Source organism: Cetorhinus maximus, chromosome 9 (assembly GCF_964194155.1).
Source record: "Cetorhinus maximus chromosome 9, sCetMax3.hap1.1, whole genome shotgun sequence".
Taxonomy (NCBI): domain Eukaryota; kingdom Metazoa; phylum Chordata; class Chondrichthyes; order Lamniformes; family Cetorhinidae; genus Cetorhinus; species Cetorhinus maximus.
In genome coordinates, this window is record NC_135887.1 from 16,852,926 (window position 1) to 16,870,259 (window position 17,334).

Consider the following 17,334-nt stretch of genomic DNA (forward strand, 5'->3'; position numbering starts at 1 on the left):
GCTGGATGCAGGCATGGATTTAGAGGTCTATAAATAAAGCTTGTTGCAATAAACTTGTCAAAGCCTCACTCAAAGCACAAAGCAAGTTGCCTCACATGCTCACATTACCTGAGCTGTTTGTCAAAGCGCAAACACAATTTAATTTTATTTGACGTGTTGCTTTTCCTCATTATCTCCTGTCTGTAGCTTCTGGGAATATGTGATTCCATCTCCTGGACCACAATTACTGCTGCCAAACCCAGCCTTCCAGCAAAGATACAACACAACTCCATGGCATCCACCAAATTCAGCCCTGTCAGTTCACATTGGAAGGCTAGGAGATGACTGGCGATGCTGCTTATGTCTGAATATAAGAGAGAGCAGGACCAGTTGGATAGATGTACCAGGAAGCCAGGACTGGTATAATGGCTGAATGGCTTCCTTTTCTGCTGCATCATTCTATGATGCTATATCCTAGCCTGTCCCTGGACCCAATTCCTTCCCCCTTAAGGTTCCATCCAGAGGTACTCTTGAATGGCAGGGTTAACCTGAGGAGAGATTGAGTAGAATGGGCATAAATTCTCCGGAGTTTGGAAGAATGAAAGTTGATCTCATTCAAATGCGTAAAATTCTTAGAGGATGTTTCTCTAAGTCCAGAACTAGAGGGCCATTACCTCAGAATAAGCAGTTGGCTACTTAAGACTGGGATGAGGGGAAATTTCTTCACTGAGGATTGTGAAATTTTGGAACTCCCTACCCAGAGGGCTGTTGATGCTCAGTTTGTTGAGTATATTCAAGACAACCATCAATAGATTTTTGAGTAGTCGGGGATTTAGGGATAACATGGGAAAGTGGAGTTGAGGTAGGAGATCAGCCATGATCTTATTGAACTCCTGCCCCCCTATTTCTCAGGCATAATCAGTTCCCTGTTTGAAGTGCTGCCGTTGGCCTATTTTCACATCTGTATTTCCCGTTAGCTTGGACCCATTGTAAATCCCTGTGCCCGCGTTTACAATGGGACACTTACATATGCAACCCGTGCTGCACAGCGAACCATAGGTCGGGATTTTCGGGTCACTGGGCGGGCGGGCCTGGGAGCGGCCGGGAAACGGGACGCCACCCGCGATCGGCCCCCCCGAACGCAATTTGACGCTGGCTGGCCAATTATCGGCCAGCCGGCATGGGGGCGTGGGGGGGAGCGCGGAATGAAAACTCCTCGAAGGCAGAGAGAGCTGCCTCCGGGAGCTGAAGTATTTTAAACCAATGAATAAAGTTTTTAAAATTCCAGGAAAACATGTCCACACAGCGGACTCCCCTCGACATGTAGATTTGAAAAATCCTGCCCAAAAATTTTAATCTTTTTAAAGCTTAATTACGGAAACCTCACCCCGTCCATGGATGTGAGGTTTCCTCAAAAACCCAAAGGCCGCCTGGCCGATGCGCCCACCCGCCGTGTTGGACGAGCAGTGAAAGATACGGGTTAATTAATCGATTAATGACCTTAATAGGCCTCTTAATTGTCGGCGGGCGCGATGCCAACAATCGATCATGCCCATCGAGCGAAACATTGCGCGTTACTCCACACTCGGGCATGCGCCCGCTAGCTGAGTGGAAAATTCAGCCCATAAATTCAAAGCCAACAACTTGCATTTACGTAGCGGCCTTTAAGGCAGTAAAACATCTCAAGGTGTTTCAGAGGAGTCATTGTCAAAAAAACTAACTAACTTAAGAGGTAAAATGGCAAGATTTAAGAATAATCCAGTGCCATAACTCAGAGGCCATAACCTCTGGCGGTGGTGTGTTACACTTCACCCAGGGAGTCCAAGTTGCTGTGGCAACATGAGCTTTTACAGGCATGTTGTAGCCCGGAGCTATGGGTAGTGATGGTAGAGGCTCCAATGTTCTTTCCATCACAGGGCTGACCAGGAATCTTTCCCACTCTCACTGCCTGCCATTGGTGGGTGTTGTAAGGATTTGTAGGTTGAGTATCAACCTGTTTGGCCGCGTTATAAACACACCTTCCTTGGCCATCGAGCCCTGGAGTGGGAGTCGAACCTGGAGCTTCTGGCTCAGAGGCAGGGATGCTAACCCGTTGCGTCACAAGACCTCATTCGAGGAGACTGGAATGACTGTTAAACTTCGAACCCCGATGACATAAAGAACTTAATCGGATGATCAGTACACTATTCCACTCTGCTCGTTCTATCGTTTTTTGTACTTCTTCATTTACTTGGAATGATTGATCGTAAAACTTACCACAGTTCAGCCCTTGGCTGTGACAAAAGTTGATTTTTAAATAAATAATTCTTCGTTGGGTAGTATGGAACTTGAGTATTGCCAAAAGGTAACAGCCATTCCCTGGTTCATTCCCCAGGGGCAATGCCTTGACCATTCAGAGGCAACCTGCCAGGTTTGAATTTAAACATAGCATGGCGGTTAACTATCAGTTATCAGTTAACTGGTGCAATCTCCATGGCAACGCCTCTACCAATCAGAGTCCGCTTGCCAACCAGTTGGCACTCTCTCCTCGTGCAGTATAAATTGTTGTCCCCCTTAGCAATTTGCTATTCTTGTCAATTGTCCTGATGAGTGCAAGGTGAAAAACTTCGACAGCATGCGTCTTTGCTAATAGGTTTGACACCACTATCACACCAGGAGATATTTAAGGTCAAGGTGTCCAGGAAGCCAGCCCTATTTTCCCTCTGACTGAATAAAGCCTTTTGTTCTTAACACTTGTCTGATTCTGTCTTTTTTGTTTCTTTTTTTCTCTGCACTCCCCTCCCTCCAACAGGTAGAATGTAAAAAAGCACAGCCTAAGGAAGTGATGTTCCCACCAGGAACCCGTGGCCGTGCTCGGGGATTACCGTACACCATGGATGCGTTCATGCTGGGAATGGGAATGCTGGGTAAGGTCTTGGCTCCATTCCTGTTCCGCCATTTTGCAGGGAGGGGGTGTTTAATTGCTGGGGGTTTACTGAGTTGCTGCGGTATAACCCGGATGAATAGGTCAGCATTGGGTTTGAACAATATAATTAAATGTAGCCAGAGTGAACCTCGTTGATTAATCCTAACTGAGTTTGAGAATTAAATGAATCAAATTAATATTTAAGATTGGAAATTTATTTACCAGGGACAGAGGGAGAATCTCAATTTTATTAATATGAAGTTTGTCTAGATTTATTTCTTTGCCCATGCCCTTCCCCACTCCCTGAAGGTGATAACTCCCTCCCAGGGTATTCTCTGATAGAGGTACTCAAAAGCATGGGGAGTCTGGACAGAGTAGATAGGGAAGAACCGTTTCTACTGGTGGAAGGCTCAAGAACGAGGGGGCGTAGGTTGAAGGTAATTGGCAAAGGAAGCAATGGCGACATGAGGAAAAACCTTTTCACGCAGCGAGTGCTTAAGATCTAGAACACGCAGCCTGAGAGTGGCAGAGGCAGGTTCAATCGAGTCATTCAAAAGGGAATTGGATTATTACATGAAAAGGAAGAATGTGCAGGGTTAGGGGGAAAAGGCGGGGGAATGGCACTGGGCGAATTGCTCATTCGGAGAGCCAGCACAGACACGGCGGGCCAAATGGTCTCCTTCTGTGCTGAAGCAATGCTGCGACTCTGGGTACAGTTCAGTGAGCAATGACTGTCCTTCCGCTACCTCAACCAAATGACCCTCTTCATGCGTGACCCTGGGTAATGAATGCTGGTATGTTGTTTGGCCAGGGAATGTCTCACAGTTGAGCCTAAACCCATCCCAGCCCCAATGCCCACGCACAACCAGCTTTCAACTGGAATCCCAGGGTGGTCTCGGATAATTTGACAATTGGCATCATGAGCCTGTTTCCTTAAATTCTTCATAAAAATGACCCACCGTCATTCTGAAGTGAGATAGTTTGCACCTAAAGCTGCTGTACGTTTACACGCCTCAGAGCAGAGAGAGTTCGAGTCTGCAGCTGACAGAGCTCTTACGAGACTCTCTTGGCGATTGTTGAGACTTGGGGGAACCTTCTAGACTCTGACAGTCAGCTCGTATGTTTTTGCCACGGCAACTGTCGGGACTCTGGGTGGGATTTTCCTGTTCCCCAGCACCGGCGGGCATCGTCGCAGACGGGACGGGAAAATTCGGAGGGCCGTGAAAAATCAGTGGCTCTCCGAATTTTCCCATCCCGCCCGGGACGATGCCCGCCGGTGTCAGGGAACAGGAAAATCCCGGCCTCTACTCCCACCCGCAAGAAAGAGGAAGTGCTAATCTGTTGGAACGGTGGGCTTGGGTCGTGGGTGTGGGGTTTTTAATCAAAACGGTGATTGCCGTGGTCTGCCAGTCAAGGAATCAAAGGACTGAGAACCCAGGGCTTCAGGCCCTGAGCCCCAGAGTTGTCACTCGCATCTGACTGCTGAGGTTGGGGGTTTTATTTAGCCTGTTCCTGGCTCACCTGTCGGATGGGGCACTCTTGCAAGAGGCCCGTTTCACCCCAGGTTGTGAAAAAAATAAATAAACATTACATATTATTCCTGCCTCTTCTCCCCTTCTGCACCCCACCCCCCCCCCCCCCCTCCTCCCCACACCACATACACTTCCTGGTGTTTCTATTAATATTAATTACAGGACATTAATATTAACTTTGCATTAATATTAATTACAATTCCCTCCCTGTTCGGAGCTTTAAACGGGTTGACAAACAACTGGGGAAAGCAGGCCGCAGTAGTCTGAATCGAGAAGGTGTGCTCTTTGGCTCTTAAATGGGTTTTAATTGGATTGAGATGTACAATCAATTCTCCCTAATCAAATCAGGCCTGGTGGTCCACCAGGCCCTTCTGTCCAAACTCCTAACACCTCCAAGGCTTTCCAGTCGCTGCTGATGTTTTCTGCTGTGTGTGAATCCTGCAATCGCATTTACTCTCAAAACAAGTCAGGATTCCATTTCGGTGAGGCAAATTGAACAGTGGCACCTCGGAGGCAAGAGCAGAAAATAAACATCGTTCCCCTCGGCGGCGCCCGACGCCCGGTTGATAGCATTCTTCTGAGTCAGAGGGCCGTGGTTTCAGGTCACACACCGGGGTGGGGGGGCTTGGGCACCTGACCCAGAATGCCGCTGCAGTGTGTCGCTGAGGTGGCGGTGACGGAGTTAGGGGAGGAGGTCGAAGGTCAGACTTAAGACTCAGGAACGGGACCGAGATGGAAACTGGGGGACGCCAACCTATCCGGTGCAGAGTCCGCAGTCTTGAAGAGCAAAGGCAGGTGATTGAGGCTTTCAGGAGCGAAAGTGGGACTAGGCCTCCAAGGTGTGCTGCCCGGCCCCAAAAAGATTAGGGGTGGCGGAGGGCGGGCCCTAAGGGGAGGGTGGGCCCTAATGACCTTCTCCACTGGAGGGTGGGGAGGGTGGGCCCTAATGACCTTCTCCACTGCAGGGAGGGCCCTAATGACCTTCTCCACTGTGTCAGCATTGCAGAGGGATTACTGCGTTGCACCTGAGGCGCTCAGGGTCGTGTAAGTAACCTTTAGGGTATCAGAAGGATGAGATGTATTTGTGGGCGGGGAGCAGGATAAAGCTGCAGTTCCGATTTGGCCCCATTCCTTTGTTGAACTGTAACTGTGGTGAAGTTCAGCTCATGAGCATTTAAACGCATTCATGTGATATCGCCAGACCGCAGCACAAAATACAACCTGAGACTCCAGTGCAGTACTGAGGGAGTGCTGCACAGTCAGAGGTGCTGGCTTTTGGATAAGATGTCAGACCAAGGCCTCACCTGCCCCCTCAGGTGGATACGAAAGATCCCACGGCACTATTTGAAAGAAGCACAGGGGAGTTCTCCCAATATTTATCCCACAATCAACATGACTGAAAATACAGACTAACGTCGGCTGGATTTGAGCTGAGACACCAGAGGTCAAAGGGCATTGAGGTAAGTTTGGCAGGGGTGGGGAAATGGGAGATGCTCTTATGAATTAATTCAAAGAAAAAAAGAGTAGGCGGCCTATTTTATTACTGAGGAGTTTAATTTTGAATTAAAACGGCATCAACAATGCAAATCCCTCAAAATCCTTTCTGAAGCGTAACATACACCCTTGCATTGTGAAACCTTTGTAAGGCCCAAGCACACCCTGCTGTGTAATAAACTGCCTGCAGCCTCGGAGCCTGGTGAATTGTATTGACGGCGCGACCCTTGACCTCTCCCTCACACCCATCCTCCGACAACAACCGCCACCCCCACCACCCACCCACCCACCTTGCTCTCGGTTCCCAAGGACAGGCAGACGCCAGGGATCTCTCGGCTCCTCCCCGAGTGCGCTTAGCGTCAGGCAAGATAATTACTGTGAGATTGACTGTTCACTGAAGGTACTGGAGCAAGAATAAATCAATGGCTCTACGCCAAATGAGGGGGGGATGGAGATCAGAAAGGTGGCTAATGGAAGCAGCGCGAAGGTTGTCACAAACCCTGATTTGGCCCATGATGCAGCATCCACGCAGGCCCCGGGGTTAATGTGCTGCTGACCTTTCGAGGCCAATTTGCCCGCGCAGGTCGGACCTCAGACTCACTGGAGCGGAGAGTGGGGCACGGTAGCAGCAAACGAACAGGAAAATTCAAGCAAGGTTATGTTAGAAATTTAGAGCGTCCCCTCCCTGACCCAAAGAAAATTGTGTCACGGAGATGAGAAATAGCGCAGTTGCCCGTTGGCTGCGTGACCTTTCACCCTCGGTGCCACATGGAAGTTGTTGGAACAGACTTTGTGTAATAGCTTAAAGTGGGGGCACTCACTCTGGTGCTGGGCCTGTCCAAGATCAAGATCACGGCTCTCAACAAGACCACGGCTGATCTGCACCTCAAACCTCGTTTGCCCCATATCCCATGTTGCACTTACTAAATAAAAATCCCCTTGATCCTAATTGTAACATTTTTACTTGACACTTCCCCCAGCCCCCAGCAGCCCACAGGTTATTAAGGGAGAAATACCAGATTTCCACCACCCTTTGACTTTCCTCCTGTTGCTTGTGACTTGACCCTGATTTGAAGTAACAGCCGAAGATGCGCTCTGCAGAAGGGCGCTGCTCTTTTGAGAACGCGTCCACGTCCATGAGACAGCCCTGGCTGACCTGTCGAGCCTCGGAAACCAGGAGAGTCCTGGGGTCATCCCCCCCTGCACCCCCCAGCCTCTCCCCACCACCCTCAACAACAAACCTGTTTCCAGGTCGGCTGATGCGCGGACGCTCACAGAGCTGCAGCATTGGCGAAAGGGTTACGTCCTGAGGACAGGCTGCACAGTAATCCCTGGGGTGTAGAAAGTTAAGGGCGATTGAATTGAGGTGTTCGAAAGGATTTTGATAGAGTGGATAGAGAGAAAGCATTTCCTCTCGTGGGGTGGGTGAGTGGGGTCCAGAACAAGGGGGCCGTAACCTTAAAATTATATCTCGGCCGTTCGGCGGGCTGATGTCGAGAAGCACTTCTTCACACTGAAGGTAGTGGCAATCGGGAAGCCCCTCCTTCAAAAAGCTGCAGACGTTGCTTGGGGCTGGCAGGGAGCTGGTCACTTGAAACTTTCAAAACTGCTGTTGATAGATTTTTGTCAGGCAAGGTTATTCAGGGTCTTGGAGTTATATCAGCACAGAAGGAGGCCATTCAGCCCAACAAGCACATGCTGGCTCTCTGTAGAACAATCCAGTCAGTCCCATTCTCCCGCTCTACCCCCCCCTCCGTAACCCTGCAACTTTGTTTGCCTCAAGTGCCCATCCAGTTTCCTTTCAAAATCATTGATCGTCTGGGCTTCCAGCGCCCTCCTAGGCAGCGAGTTCCAGGTCATTACTCGCTGCGTAAAAATGTTCTTCCTCGCATCCCCGCCCCATACCTCATGCCCCAAGCCTTAAATCTGTGTCCCATAGCCCATGTATCATCAGCCAGTGGGAACAGCTTTTCTTTGGACTACCTTTCCTAATCCAATGGACCTCGGGCTACAGAATCAAGGTGCGTAGATGGAGTTAAGATACAAAGCGTCCATGATTGAATTGAGTAGAGGAATGAGCTCAAGGGGCTGAATGGCCTCCTACTGCCCCTGTGTTCCTAACGGTGCTTGGTGTGAAGCGCTCAGCCCGGTTTTGTCAGGCAGCACTGCCTCGGAGAAAAGGGTCTGCAAACCTTCACGTTAGCTTCACAAGGTTCGGTGAGATGTAGTGAGAAAGCAATCTAAACGGAGCTCAGTTTGCCAGGCCTCACCTGTCACCTTTGCAGATGCCTCCTGGTTTGACGGCCCGCACAGAAAGGGGAAGGGTCTTGAATCATGGCTCCAAGCCGCAGATTATGTCTGTACGTAATAGACACGTAGTGTCCGGAAAGGGTTTGAAATTAGGTTGGGAGGAGTGTTAACATCTTCACTGTAGGGGGAATGGATGAAGGAATGTGATGCGAATAGAGGATAAAGGGTGGGAATCACCATTTGCAGTCTCTTCCTAACCCCACCCCACTGACCACATCAGTTCCCCCTCCTCTCTTAAATTTTGCTGGAATAATGATCTACATGCACCAGGCCCCACCCAGTTTCTTCACACGTTCTTCAGGTGTGTATGTTTGTGGTGATGGTCATTAGGCTGTTCTTTAAGTGTCTCAGTGAAGCCTCCCCACCCCTGGTGAAATCATTTGCTAGTCTCTTGCATGCCTGATATCGGACGCATGCCCTGTTGCTTGCCCACTGATATCACGCTGCAAGACTTAGGCTGGGCCTGTACTCATTGGCGTTTAGAAGAATGAGAGGCAATCTTACTGAAACATGGAAGATTCTGAGGCGGCCTTGACAGGGTGGATGCTGAGAGGATGTTTCCCCTTGTGGGGGAATCTAGATCGAGGGGGCACAGTTTAACAATAAGGGCCTCCCATTTAAGACTGAAATGAGGGGGAATTTCTTCTCTCAGAGGGCCCGTTAGTCTTTGGAATTCTCTTCCCCGGTGAGCAGTGGAGGTTGGGTCATTGAATGTATTCAAGGCTGAGTTCGACAGGTTTTTGATTGACAAGGGAGCCGAGGGTTATGGGGGAACAGGCGGGAAAGTGGAGTTAAGGCCAGGACCGGATCAGCCACGATCCTATTGGATGGTGGAGTAGGCTCGAGGGGCCGAATGGCCTCCTCCTGCTCCTATTCTGTATGATCTTACTGCTGCGGGATTGCCGGAACTTTGGAGATGCTCTCTTCAGTCGGGATCATCTTAACCAGGCTCAGGGGCTGAGAAACAGCCAAAGCATTTCCTGCTTCTGTTGCCGGCACTCCTGACTCCTCGCTCCGCCATCGTGGGCCACTCGTGCAGTTACCCAGCCAAACTCACTCCAGCTAGAACTGGACAGAGCCTCACATTCATCCTCCTCCCACCCCAAACCCACAGCTATGAAAGTAATTTCAGCCTTCCCTGCTGAGCACTTACAGGCCAATCTTCGAAATTCAACACATTAAATACTAATAAACAGAAGGACAATAATATTTCGCTTATTAAAGTGTGGATGTCCTTAAATCGCTCTCTTGGCCAGGATAGCTGCAAGGTAGTTCCAGCTTCTCTTCACATCGAGAAACACATCGAAAAGTCATCTTCTGACTCCTCAGATTCCAATCTTTTATTAAATCAGATTAATTATAATTTGCTCATCCCTCTCCTTCTAGAGCTTCATAATTATTGTGTGTTTTGTTCTTCTGTACCTCTCTCTTGTCTGCCTTTTTCTGTATCATTTTTCTCTCTCCCTCTATCTTTTTCTGTCGCCCGTCTCTTTCTGTCGCCTCCCCCCTCATTTTCTCCTCCACTCTCTCTCTCTCCATCTCTCACTTTCTCTCTCCTCTCACCCTTTTATTCTGCTTTCTCCGTTTCTTTTTCTCTCGCTCTATCCCTTGCTCTTTACATCTCCTATTTATCTCCCTTCCCCGATTATTCCTTTCTCGCTTTGCCTCTTCTGTTTTGCCTCTCCGTGTCCCTTTCACCCATCGGTTTCTCCCCAGCCCTGAAGAAGAGTGCTACGGAGTCTGCCAGACCAGCTGAGTTTTTCCAGCACTTTCTGCTTTTTGTTTCTTCTCTTCGATATCTTTCAATCTTTTGCATGTGTTTTTCTTGTTTTATTTTGCCACTTCTCTCTTGGGACCAAACTTGTCTGCTCACTAATTTTTGAGCACACCCTGCTTAACATATTCCCGTCTCTCCACACTCTTTTAACAAGCCATTCAAATGTCTCTCCTAATCGCAGGAATTTGACGGAGATGTATTAACCAGTGTGCTAAAAATAGCACCACTTCTCGTTTGTCTGATTTTTCCAGCCATCCCTGGCTCCCCGGACTGATCCGTGTCTCTCTCTGATTTCCAACCTTGCTCTCCCCCTTTCCACGGGCTGGTGAATCTAGAACCAGAGGGGACAGTCTCAGAATAAGGAGGATTTGAGACTGAGACGAGGAGGAATTTCTTCACTCAGAGGGAGGTGAATCTTCAGAATTCTCTACCCCAGAGGGCTGTGGAAGCTCCGTCATTGAGTGTGTTCAGGACGCAAATCGATAGATTTCCAGAGACTAATGACGTCAAGGGACATGGGGACAGTAGTGGGGGGAGAAATGGTGTCGAGCTGGATGATCAGCCGTGATGTGTTTGAATTGCAGAGCAGGATCGACAGGCCGATTGGCCTACTCCTGGTTAGTTAAAAATGGCTTGCTGATATATCCTTGAACCAGTGCTTAAGGAACTTGTGTGGAATACCTCACCCTTTTCATGGGGTTAACAAGTTCAGAATAAACCTCAGTCGAACTAGTGATGAGATGAGCTTAATATTAGCCTGTTAAACATCCACGCAATAAGATTGCCAATAGAAATTACTCTGCCACTGTTAACAGCTTTAGTTGTGATGTGTGCTTATGGCCCTGCCTTAAACACTCGAAGACAGCTTTAGCTCAGAGCAGCAAAATCATTTTTCAGTCACAGCATCAGTCTGACTGCATCAGGCCGGTAACCAATTTCTTTTATTGACCCAAGTTGTCTAAACAACTTGTTAAATCACAGAAAACAAGACCTTGGCAAGGGGATTTGGGCAGTGAAATATAAAGCAGGAGTAAAATTGGATTGTCTAAATAATGACTTGGATTGTTGTTTCCTGTGAGTCTTTCAGACTCATGCTTGCAGACCCACTCTCTCTCACACACTCCCTCACACACTGTCCCTCGCACACTGTCCCTCGCACTGTTTGTCTTTCGCACTCTCAAACACTCTCTCTTGGTGCCCCTCTCTCATGCTTACTCTCTCCCTTTTGCACTCTCTCTCTCGTGCTCGCTCCCTCTCTCGCACGCTCTCCTGCTCTTTCTCATGCACTCTCACACATTCTCTCTCTCAAACTTTCTCTCGCACGCTCTCCCTCTCGTGCGCTCTCCCTCTCTCGCGCACTCCCCCTCCCGCCCTTGTGCGCTCCCCCTCCTGCCCATAAGCGCTCTCTCTCATGCTATCTTTCTCACGCTCTTTCCCGTGCTTTCTCTTGCGTTCTTTCTCGTGCTCCTCTCTCACTCTCCCTCTTTCTCATGTTCCCTCTCTCTCTCTCGGGCTCTCTCTCCTCTCTCTATCTTGTACTCTCTCCCTCTCTCTCTCTCGTGTTCTCTCCCCCTCTCTCTCGTGCTCTCTCCCTCTCTCTCTCTCTCTCGTGCTCTCTCCCTCTCTCTCCCTCTCGCGCTCTTTCCCCCTCTCTCTCTCACGTTCCCTCTCTCTTGTGCTCTCTCCCCTCTCTCTTGTGCTCTCTCCCCTCTCTCTTGTGCTCTCTCCCCCTCTCTCTCATGCTCTCTCCCTCTCTCTCTCTCTCATACTCTTTCCCCCTCTCTCTCTCGCGTTCCCTCTCTCGCGCTCTCTCCCTCCCTCTCTCGCGCTCTCTCCCTCTCTCTCTTGTGCTCCCTCTCTCTCTCACGTGCTCTCCCTCTCTCGCATGCTCTCTCTCTCTCTCTCGCACGCTCTCCCTCTCTCTCTCGCATGCTCTCCCTCTCTCTTGCGCTCTCCCTCTCTCTCTCTTGCGCTCTCCATCTCTCTCTCTTGCACTCTCCCTCTCTCTCTCGCATGCTCTCCCTCTCTCTCTCGCGTGCTGTCCCTCTCTCTCTCGCGTGCTGTCCCTCTCTCTCTTCCTCCCACTCACTCACTCTCTCTCCCATGCGCTCTCTCTCGCAGCCTCTCTTGCACTCTCTCTTTCACACTCACTTTCACTGTCTCTCACATTCACTCTCTCGCACACCACAACCAGTCCCCCTCTCTCTCTCTCTCACTCACTCTCACGTGCACTCATACACACCCTCTCTCACACCCATACATGATTTCTCTCTCACATGGACACACACATACACCGGGCCGGTTTTTTAGGTTGGTGAGCGAGCACAATCGGTGGGCCCAGGATCAGCCGGGGAACAGAACGCTGACCACGATGGGCCATTGACTGTGATTTGACGCTGGATGTCCAGTGAATGTCCAGCCAGCGTGAAGCACGTGCTGAAATGCTCAGCGCTGCCAGGGGTGGGGGTGGGGGCGGGAGCAGGGCGAGGCCTGAATGAAAGCTCCCTGAAGGCAGAGAGCTGCCTCAGGGAGCTGAAGACTTAAAAAGCATTAAATAAAGTTTTTAAAATCAGAGAAAAAGTGCCCACGCATCACAATCAGTCACCTGAACACATACATTATAAGAATACTGTCCATAGATTTTCATTCTTGTTTTAATTTACTAACGGAAACCTCATCCCGCCCTTGGATGAGGCTTCACGAAAAATGCGAAGGCTGCCTGGCCGATTCGCCCGCCGGCCGACCGTAAGGCTGGACAGACCACGAGAAACCGGAGACAATTGCATTACTTTAATTACATTAGCCGGCCTCTTAATTGTCAACAGGCGCACTTCCGACTTGTGCACCTGCCCGTCAGCCGAGATTGCACGGGGTGACGTCCTCGCGCTTGCCCGATGTCATCGCGCACTCACACGGTATTCCGGTCGGCGGGCGCGCCGGAGAATCGGCAGCGTTTCCCGCTGCCAGTCAGGAGGCCTATTAAAAGTAGCAACTGAAGGCGAATTTTCACCTTTTGATGAAACCTCACCCACGGGCGGGATGAGGTTTCCGCTATTAATTTGAAAAAAATAAAACGTTTGGACAAAATTTTCATCGTTTATATTTTCACGTGAGCGAACCCGATGTGCGGGCAATTTTCCTGCAGTTTCGAATCTTTATCGGTGGGTTTAAAATACTTCAGCTCCCTGAGGCAGCTCTCTGCCTTCGGAGAGCTTTCGTGGCACGTTCCTCCCGCACCCATCCCAGCAGCGCTAAGCCTTTCACTGCGCGTTTCATGCCGGCCAGCCGGCTGTTGATTGGCCAGTCAGTGCGAAATCGCGATCGCGGTCAGCGGTCTATTCCCCGGCCGCTCCCAGGCCTGTCGATCGCAGCCGACCCGAAAATCCTGCCCCTGGTCCCTGTCTGCACTCTGCGTGAGCACACACACACACGGATACATCTTCCAAATGTTAAGGTTGTACAAAAATAGTGCAGTTAACTATTGTTATTCTCCAGTATGGAGTTCAGTATAGTTGTTGCAATTATGTTGTGATGTGGGCGTCACCGGCTGGGCCGACATTTGTTGCCCATCCCTAATTGCCCCTTGAGAAGGTGGTGGTGAGCTGCCTTCTTGAGCCGCTGCAGTCCCTGTGGTGTAGGTACACCCACAGTGCTGTTAGGGAGGGTTCCAGGATTTTGACCCAGTGACAGTGAAGGAACAGCCGATATATTTCCAAACCGGGATGGTGAGTGGCTTGGAGGGGAACCTCCAGGTGGTGGTGTTCCCATGCACCTTCTGCCCTTGGTCCCTCTAGATGGTAAAGGTTGGACTGGAGCTGATGGGAAGAAGCAGAATACAGGCCAGAGGGTAAGGCTGGGCACTGGAACTGGTGCAGGCTGGTATAAACCAACAAGACAGGGCTCAAACAAACAGGCAGAGAGACAGAGGGCATCTGGACAATGAAGGGCACAGAGAGGCCAGCGTATCAGGACCCAGGTGAGGAGAGGCAGGACACCAGGATGCAGACAGATAGAGAGAGACAGAACCTCACCCTGGCTGCTGCCTGCTGTGAACTTCAGTTAGGAGATGCCAGATATTTGCTTTGTAAACACAAACAGATTAACAGTACTGAAGCTTTAATCGTCTTAGTCTGGTGTTTCAACATGGAACAGAATGAGCTGTGATCGAGCTGTGAAACTCTCCTTCCACACTGAACAAGCAAGCTATAATTAAAGGCACAGTATGGCTAATGTGATCAATATGGCCCTATTTACCCTTATCTGTGAACATAGCCACACAGACCTTACACTGCAACAGTGACTGTGCTTGAAAAATACTTCATCAGCTGTAAAGTGTTTCGGGGCATCCGAAGGTGCTATATGAATGCAGGTTTGTTTTATATGTGTGTCCCGAGTTTGGCAAGATCAGGTCAAACTCTGTAAGCCAAAATGATCAGGACAAGCAGTGACCACTAAAACCAGATTCTACCGTATGCGATTGGTGTAGATGTCGGTCGAATTGTTCCCTCCTCAGCCTGGAGTAATGATGTGCGGCTGATCACTGAGCTCCCCACGATAGTCCGAGTCCATAGCCTGCTGACGGGGGTTGTGTCCTCAAGACTGCTGCAGAGTCACCATCTATTGGTGATAGGTTGATTTGTCCCCCCAACCCCTGGTTTCCCCTTTCACCTCGGCCTCAGCAACAACTTGCATTTACATAGGGCCCTTCAACACAGTAAAACATAGCTCGGTCTTTCACAGGAGCCAAATTGGTGAAAATTTAACGCTGAGCCAAAATAAGGCGGCGTTAGGGCTGGTGATCAAAAGCTTGGTCAAAGAGGTCATTTTTAAGGACCGTCTTAAAGAAGGAGTAAGAGATTTAGGTCTGGAGAGCCAGTGCTTTGGCAGCTGAAGGCATGGCCACCAATGGTGGAGCAGTGGAAATCAGTGATGCGCAGGGAGAGCGGAAATGGAGGAGTGCAGGTATCTCGGAGGGTCGTAGGGCTGGAGGCCTTCGCAAGGTAACACCCGCACTGAGGGGATTGGTTTGACTTTAAGAGAGGCGAGCATAAACTTTCCACTGCATACAGCGTCAAGAGAGCAATTGCAGAAGTTGCACCAAGGGCAGATAGGCGATGTCAGAGATAAGATGGGGGTGAGGCCATGGAGGGGATTTGAAAACAAGGATGAGAATTTTAAAATCACCGCACGTAGAGAAATAGATCAGCCATGATCTTAATGAATGGTAGAGCAGGCCCGAGGGGCCGAATGGCCTACTCCTGCTTCTATTCTGTATTGTTCGTATTGCTCAGCGCAGGTCAGTGAGCACAGGGGTGATTGGAGGGCGGAGATCTCCGCGGACTGTAGAGCTGAGAATTTTAAAATCAAATTGTTGCCAGACCGGAAGGCAATGTAGGTCAGCAAGGAACCTTCAGCCTGCTGCTCTAATGAGGCGCTAGCCTGATTGTGAGGCTCTGCTCCCATTAAAATAACTAATAGAGAAACGCACACTTTAATGTCTTAAGTACTCATCTGCTAAATATCACCAGCAGTAAGATACCGCCTATCTCCCCTTGGTGCAACTTCTGCAATTGCTCTCCTGGTGCTCTATGCTGCGGAAAGTTAATGCTCTCCTCTCTTAAAGTCAAACAGATCCCCTCAGAGTGGGCGCTACCTGGCAAAGACCCCATGCAGAGGTTTGACTTGGGTCCTCCCCATTTTACTGGACAATGTAGTTAATGCTTGTTTGGGGGCGGAGCGGGGGGGTCCAAAACCAGGGCCCATTTGTAGAAGTTGGTCAAGCTGGTCACCAATAAATCCAGTTGGGAATTCAGGACAAAGCTGCTTTATCCAGAGAGTGGTTGGAATGTGGAACTTGCTGCCATAAGGAGTGTTTGAGGTGAGAACCGTTGAGGATTTTAAGGGGAAGCTAGATAAACAGGCGAGAAGCAGGAGGATATGCTGACTGGGTGAGACGATGCAGGGTTGGAGGAGGCTCGTGTGAAGCATAAACACCAGCATCGACTTGTTGGGCCGAATGGCCTGTTTCTGTGCTGTTAGTTTTATGTCCGTTTTATGTAAAATCTTGAGCAGCTTGGCAAGTGTAGGAATTCACAGCATTTATCGTGGGATGTTGCATCAAAGCACCTTTTCCCCATCATCCGCTGTTTCCTTTGATGCGGAGGGTTTCGTGTAGGACAATGAAGGCAGCAGCAGAATGTGTCTGAGCTTGACAGAATGATAACATCTCACCTCTCGCTGAAGATCGAATCTATTTGCCAGTGGAATTATGGAGCTTGGACCATTAGGTGGAAAATCTGGTCAGTTCTTTCCTTCTGACCATTTTTTGATGAGACGGGCTCTGGTAAGTATGGGCGCAAGGGTCAATCCAATAACTTGATAGCAAATTCCACTTCCTGAGCACCTACAAACCTCAAGGGGCAGTTCAGATGCAGAACGTGAATGGGCCCCAGCTGTTGCCAGGTCAGGCAGATGAGAGCTGCCCAGCTGTGCTGGTTGAGGGATCACGTGGCTCCTTCAGCTGTCTTTAGATCAGCATCTTTGTGGGCCCTGGATCTGCTCACAAAGCTCACTGGCAAGGGCGTGCTCAAGCGAAATATGGGATGTGTGGCTTGTTGACTCATCATCGTCCTCTGGACAAGTATTCGCTGCTCCAGACTTACTCCGGCAACTCACCGCTGTGCCATGTAGGAGCTTGTGAAAGTGGCTTTAGATCCAGACGCCAAACGTGAGATCCACCAGCCTGCAGAATTGTAGCCCTACAAATCTTCAGCCCCTCGGCCCTCCGAGACCTCTGCACTCCTATGATCCTGGCCTCTTGCACGCCCCCGATTTCCGCCGCTCCATCATTGGATGGCCTTATCTTCAGCTGCCTGGGCCTTAGGCTCCGGGAAATCCCCCCTCAAAACCTCTCTGCCTCACCTTTCGAAATGCCCCGTAAAACCTACCTCTTTGACCGAGCTTTTGGTCACCTGTCCTAATATCTTCTTAGGCCTCTGTGCTAAATTATGACTTTTACTACATTAATGGTGTTGCGTAAATGCACGTTGATGTCAGATGAAATTTTTGAATGAGTGCTCCCAGCATGGGGCCTCCACGTGGCGGGAGTCCGGCAATTAGAGACACCAGACCGGAAAATCCAACACCCTCTTTCTTTTCCCCCTCGGTGATCTTAAACATAAAAGGCTGCATTTCTCTCTTTTCACTGCTCCCAGTGTTGAGCACCACCGAGAGTGCAAAAATAAAATCCTAAAGACTTGCTCCAAAATCTGTGCTAATTTTAGAGGCAATTGCCAGATATTCTCTCGAGTTTTCACTGACTGCTAATTGGATGTAGG

The 17,334-nt window shown here is 49.7% G+C and overlaps 1 protein-coding gene across 18 annotated transcripts in view; it reads left to right on the forward strand.

Moving 5' to 3' along the window:
- Positions 1-17,334, forward strand: part of msi2b (musashi RNA-binding protein 2b) — a 505,067-nt gene that overhangs the window by 350,997 nt on the left and 136,736 nt on the right. For all 18 annotated transcript variants that reach the window (XM_078548150.1, XM_078548151.1, XM_078548152.1 and 15 more), the window contains one exon: positions 2,771-2,885. In XM_078548150.1, the coding sequence (XP_078404276.1) occupies positions 2,771-2,885 (115 nt within the window). The remainder of the gene's footprint in view (positions 1-2,770; positions 2,886-17,334) is intronic.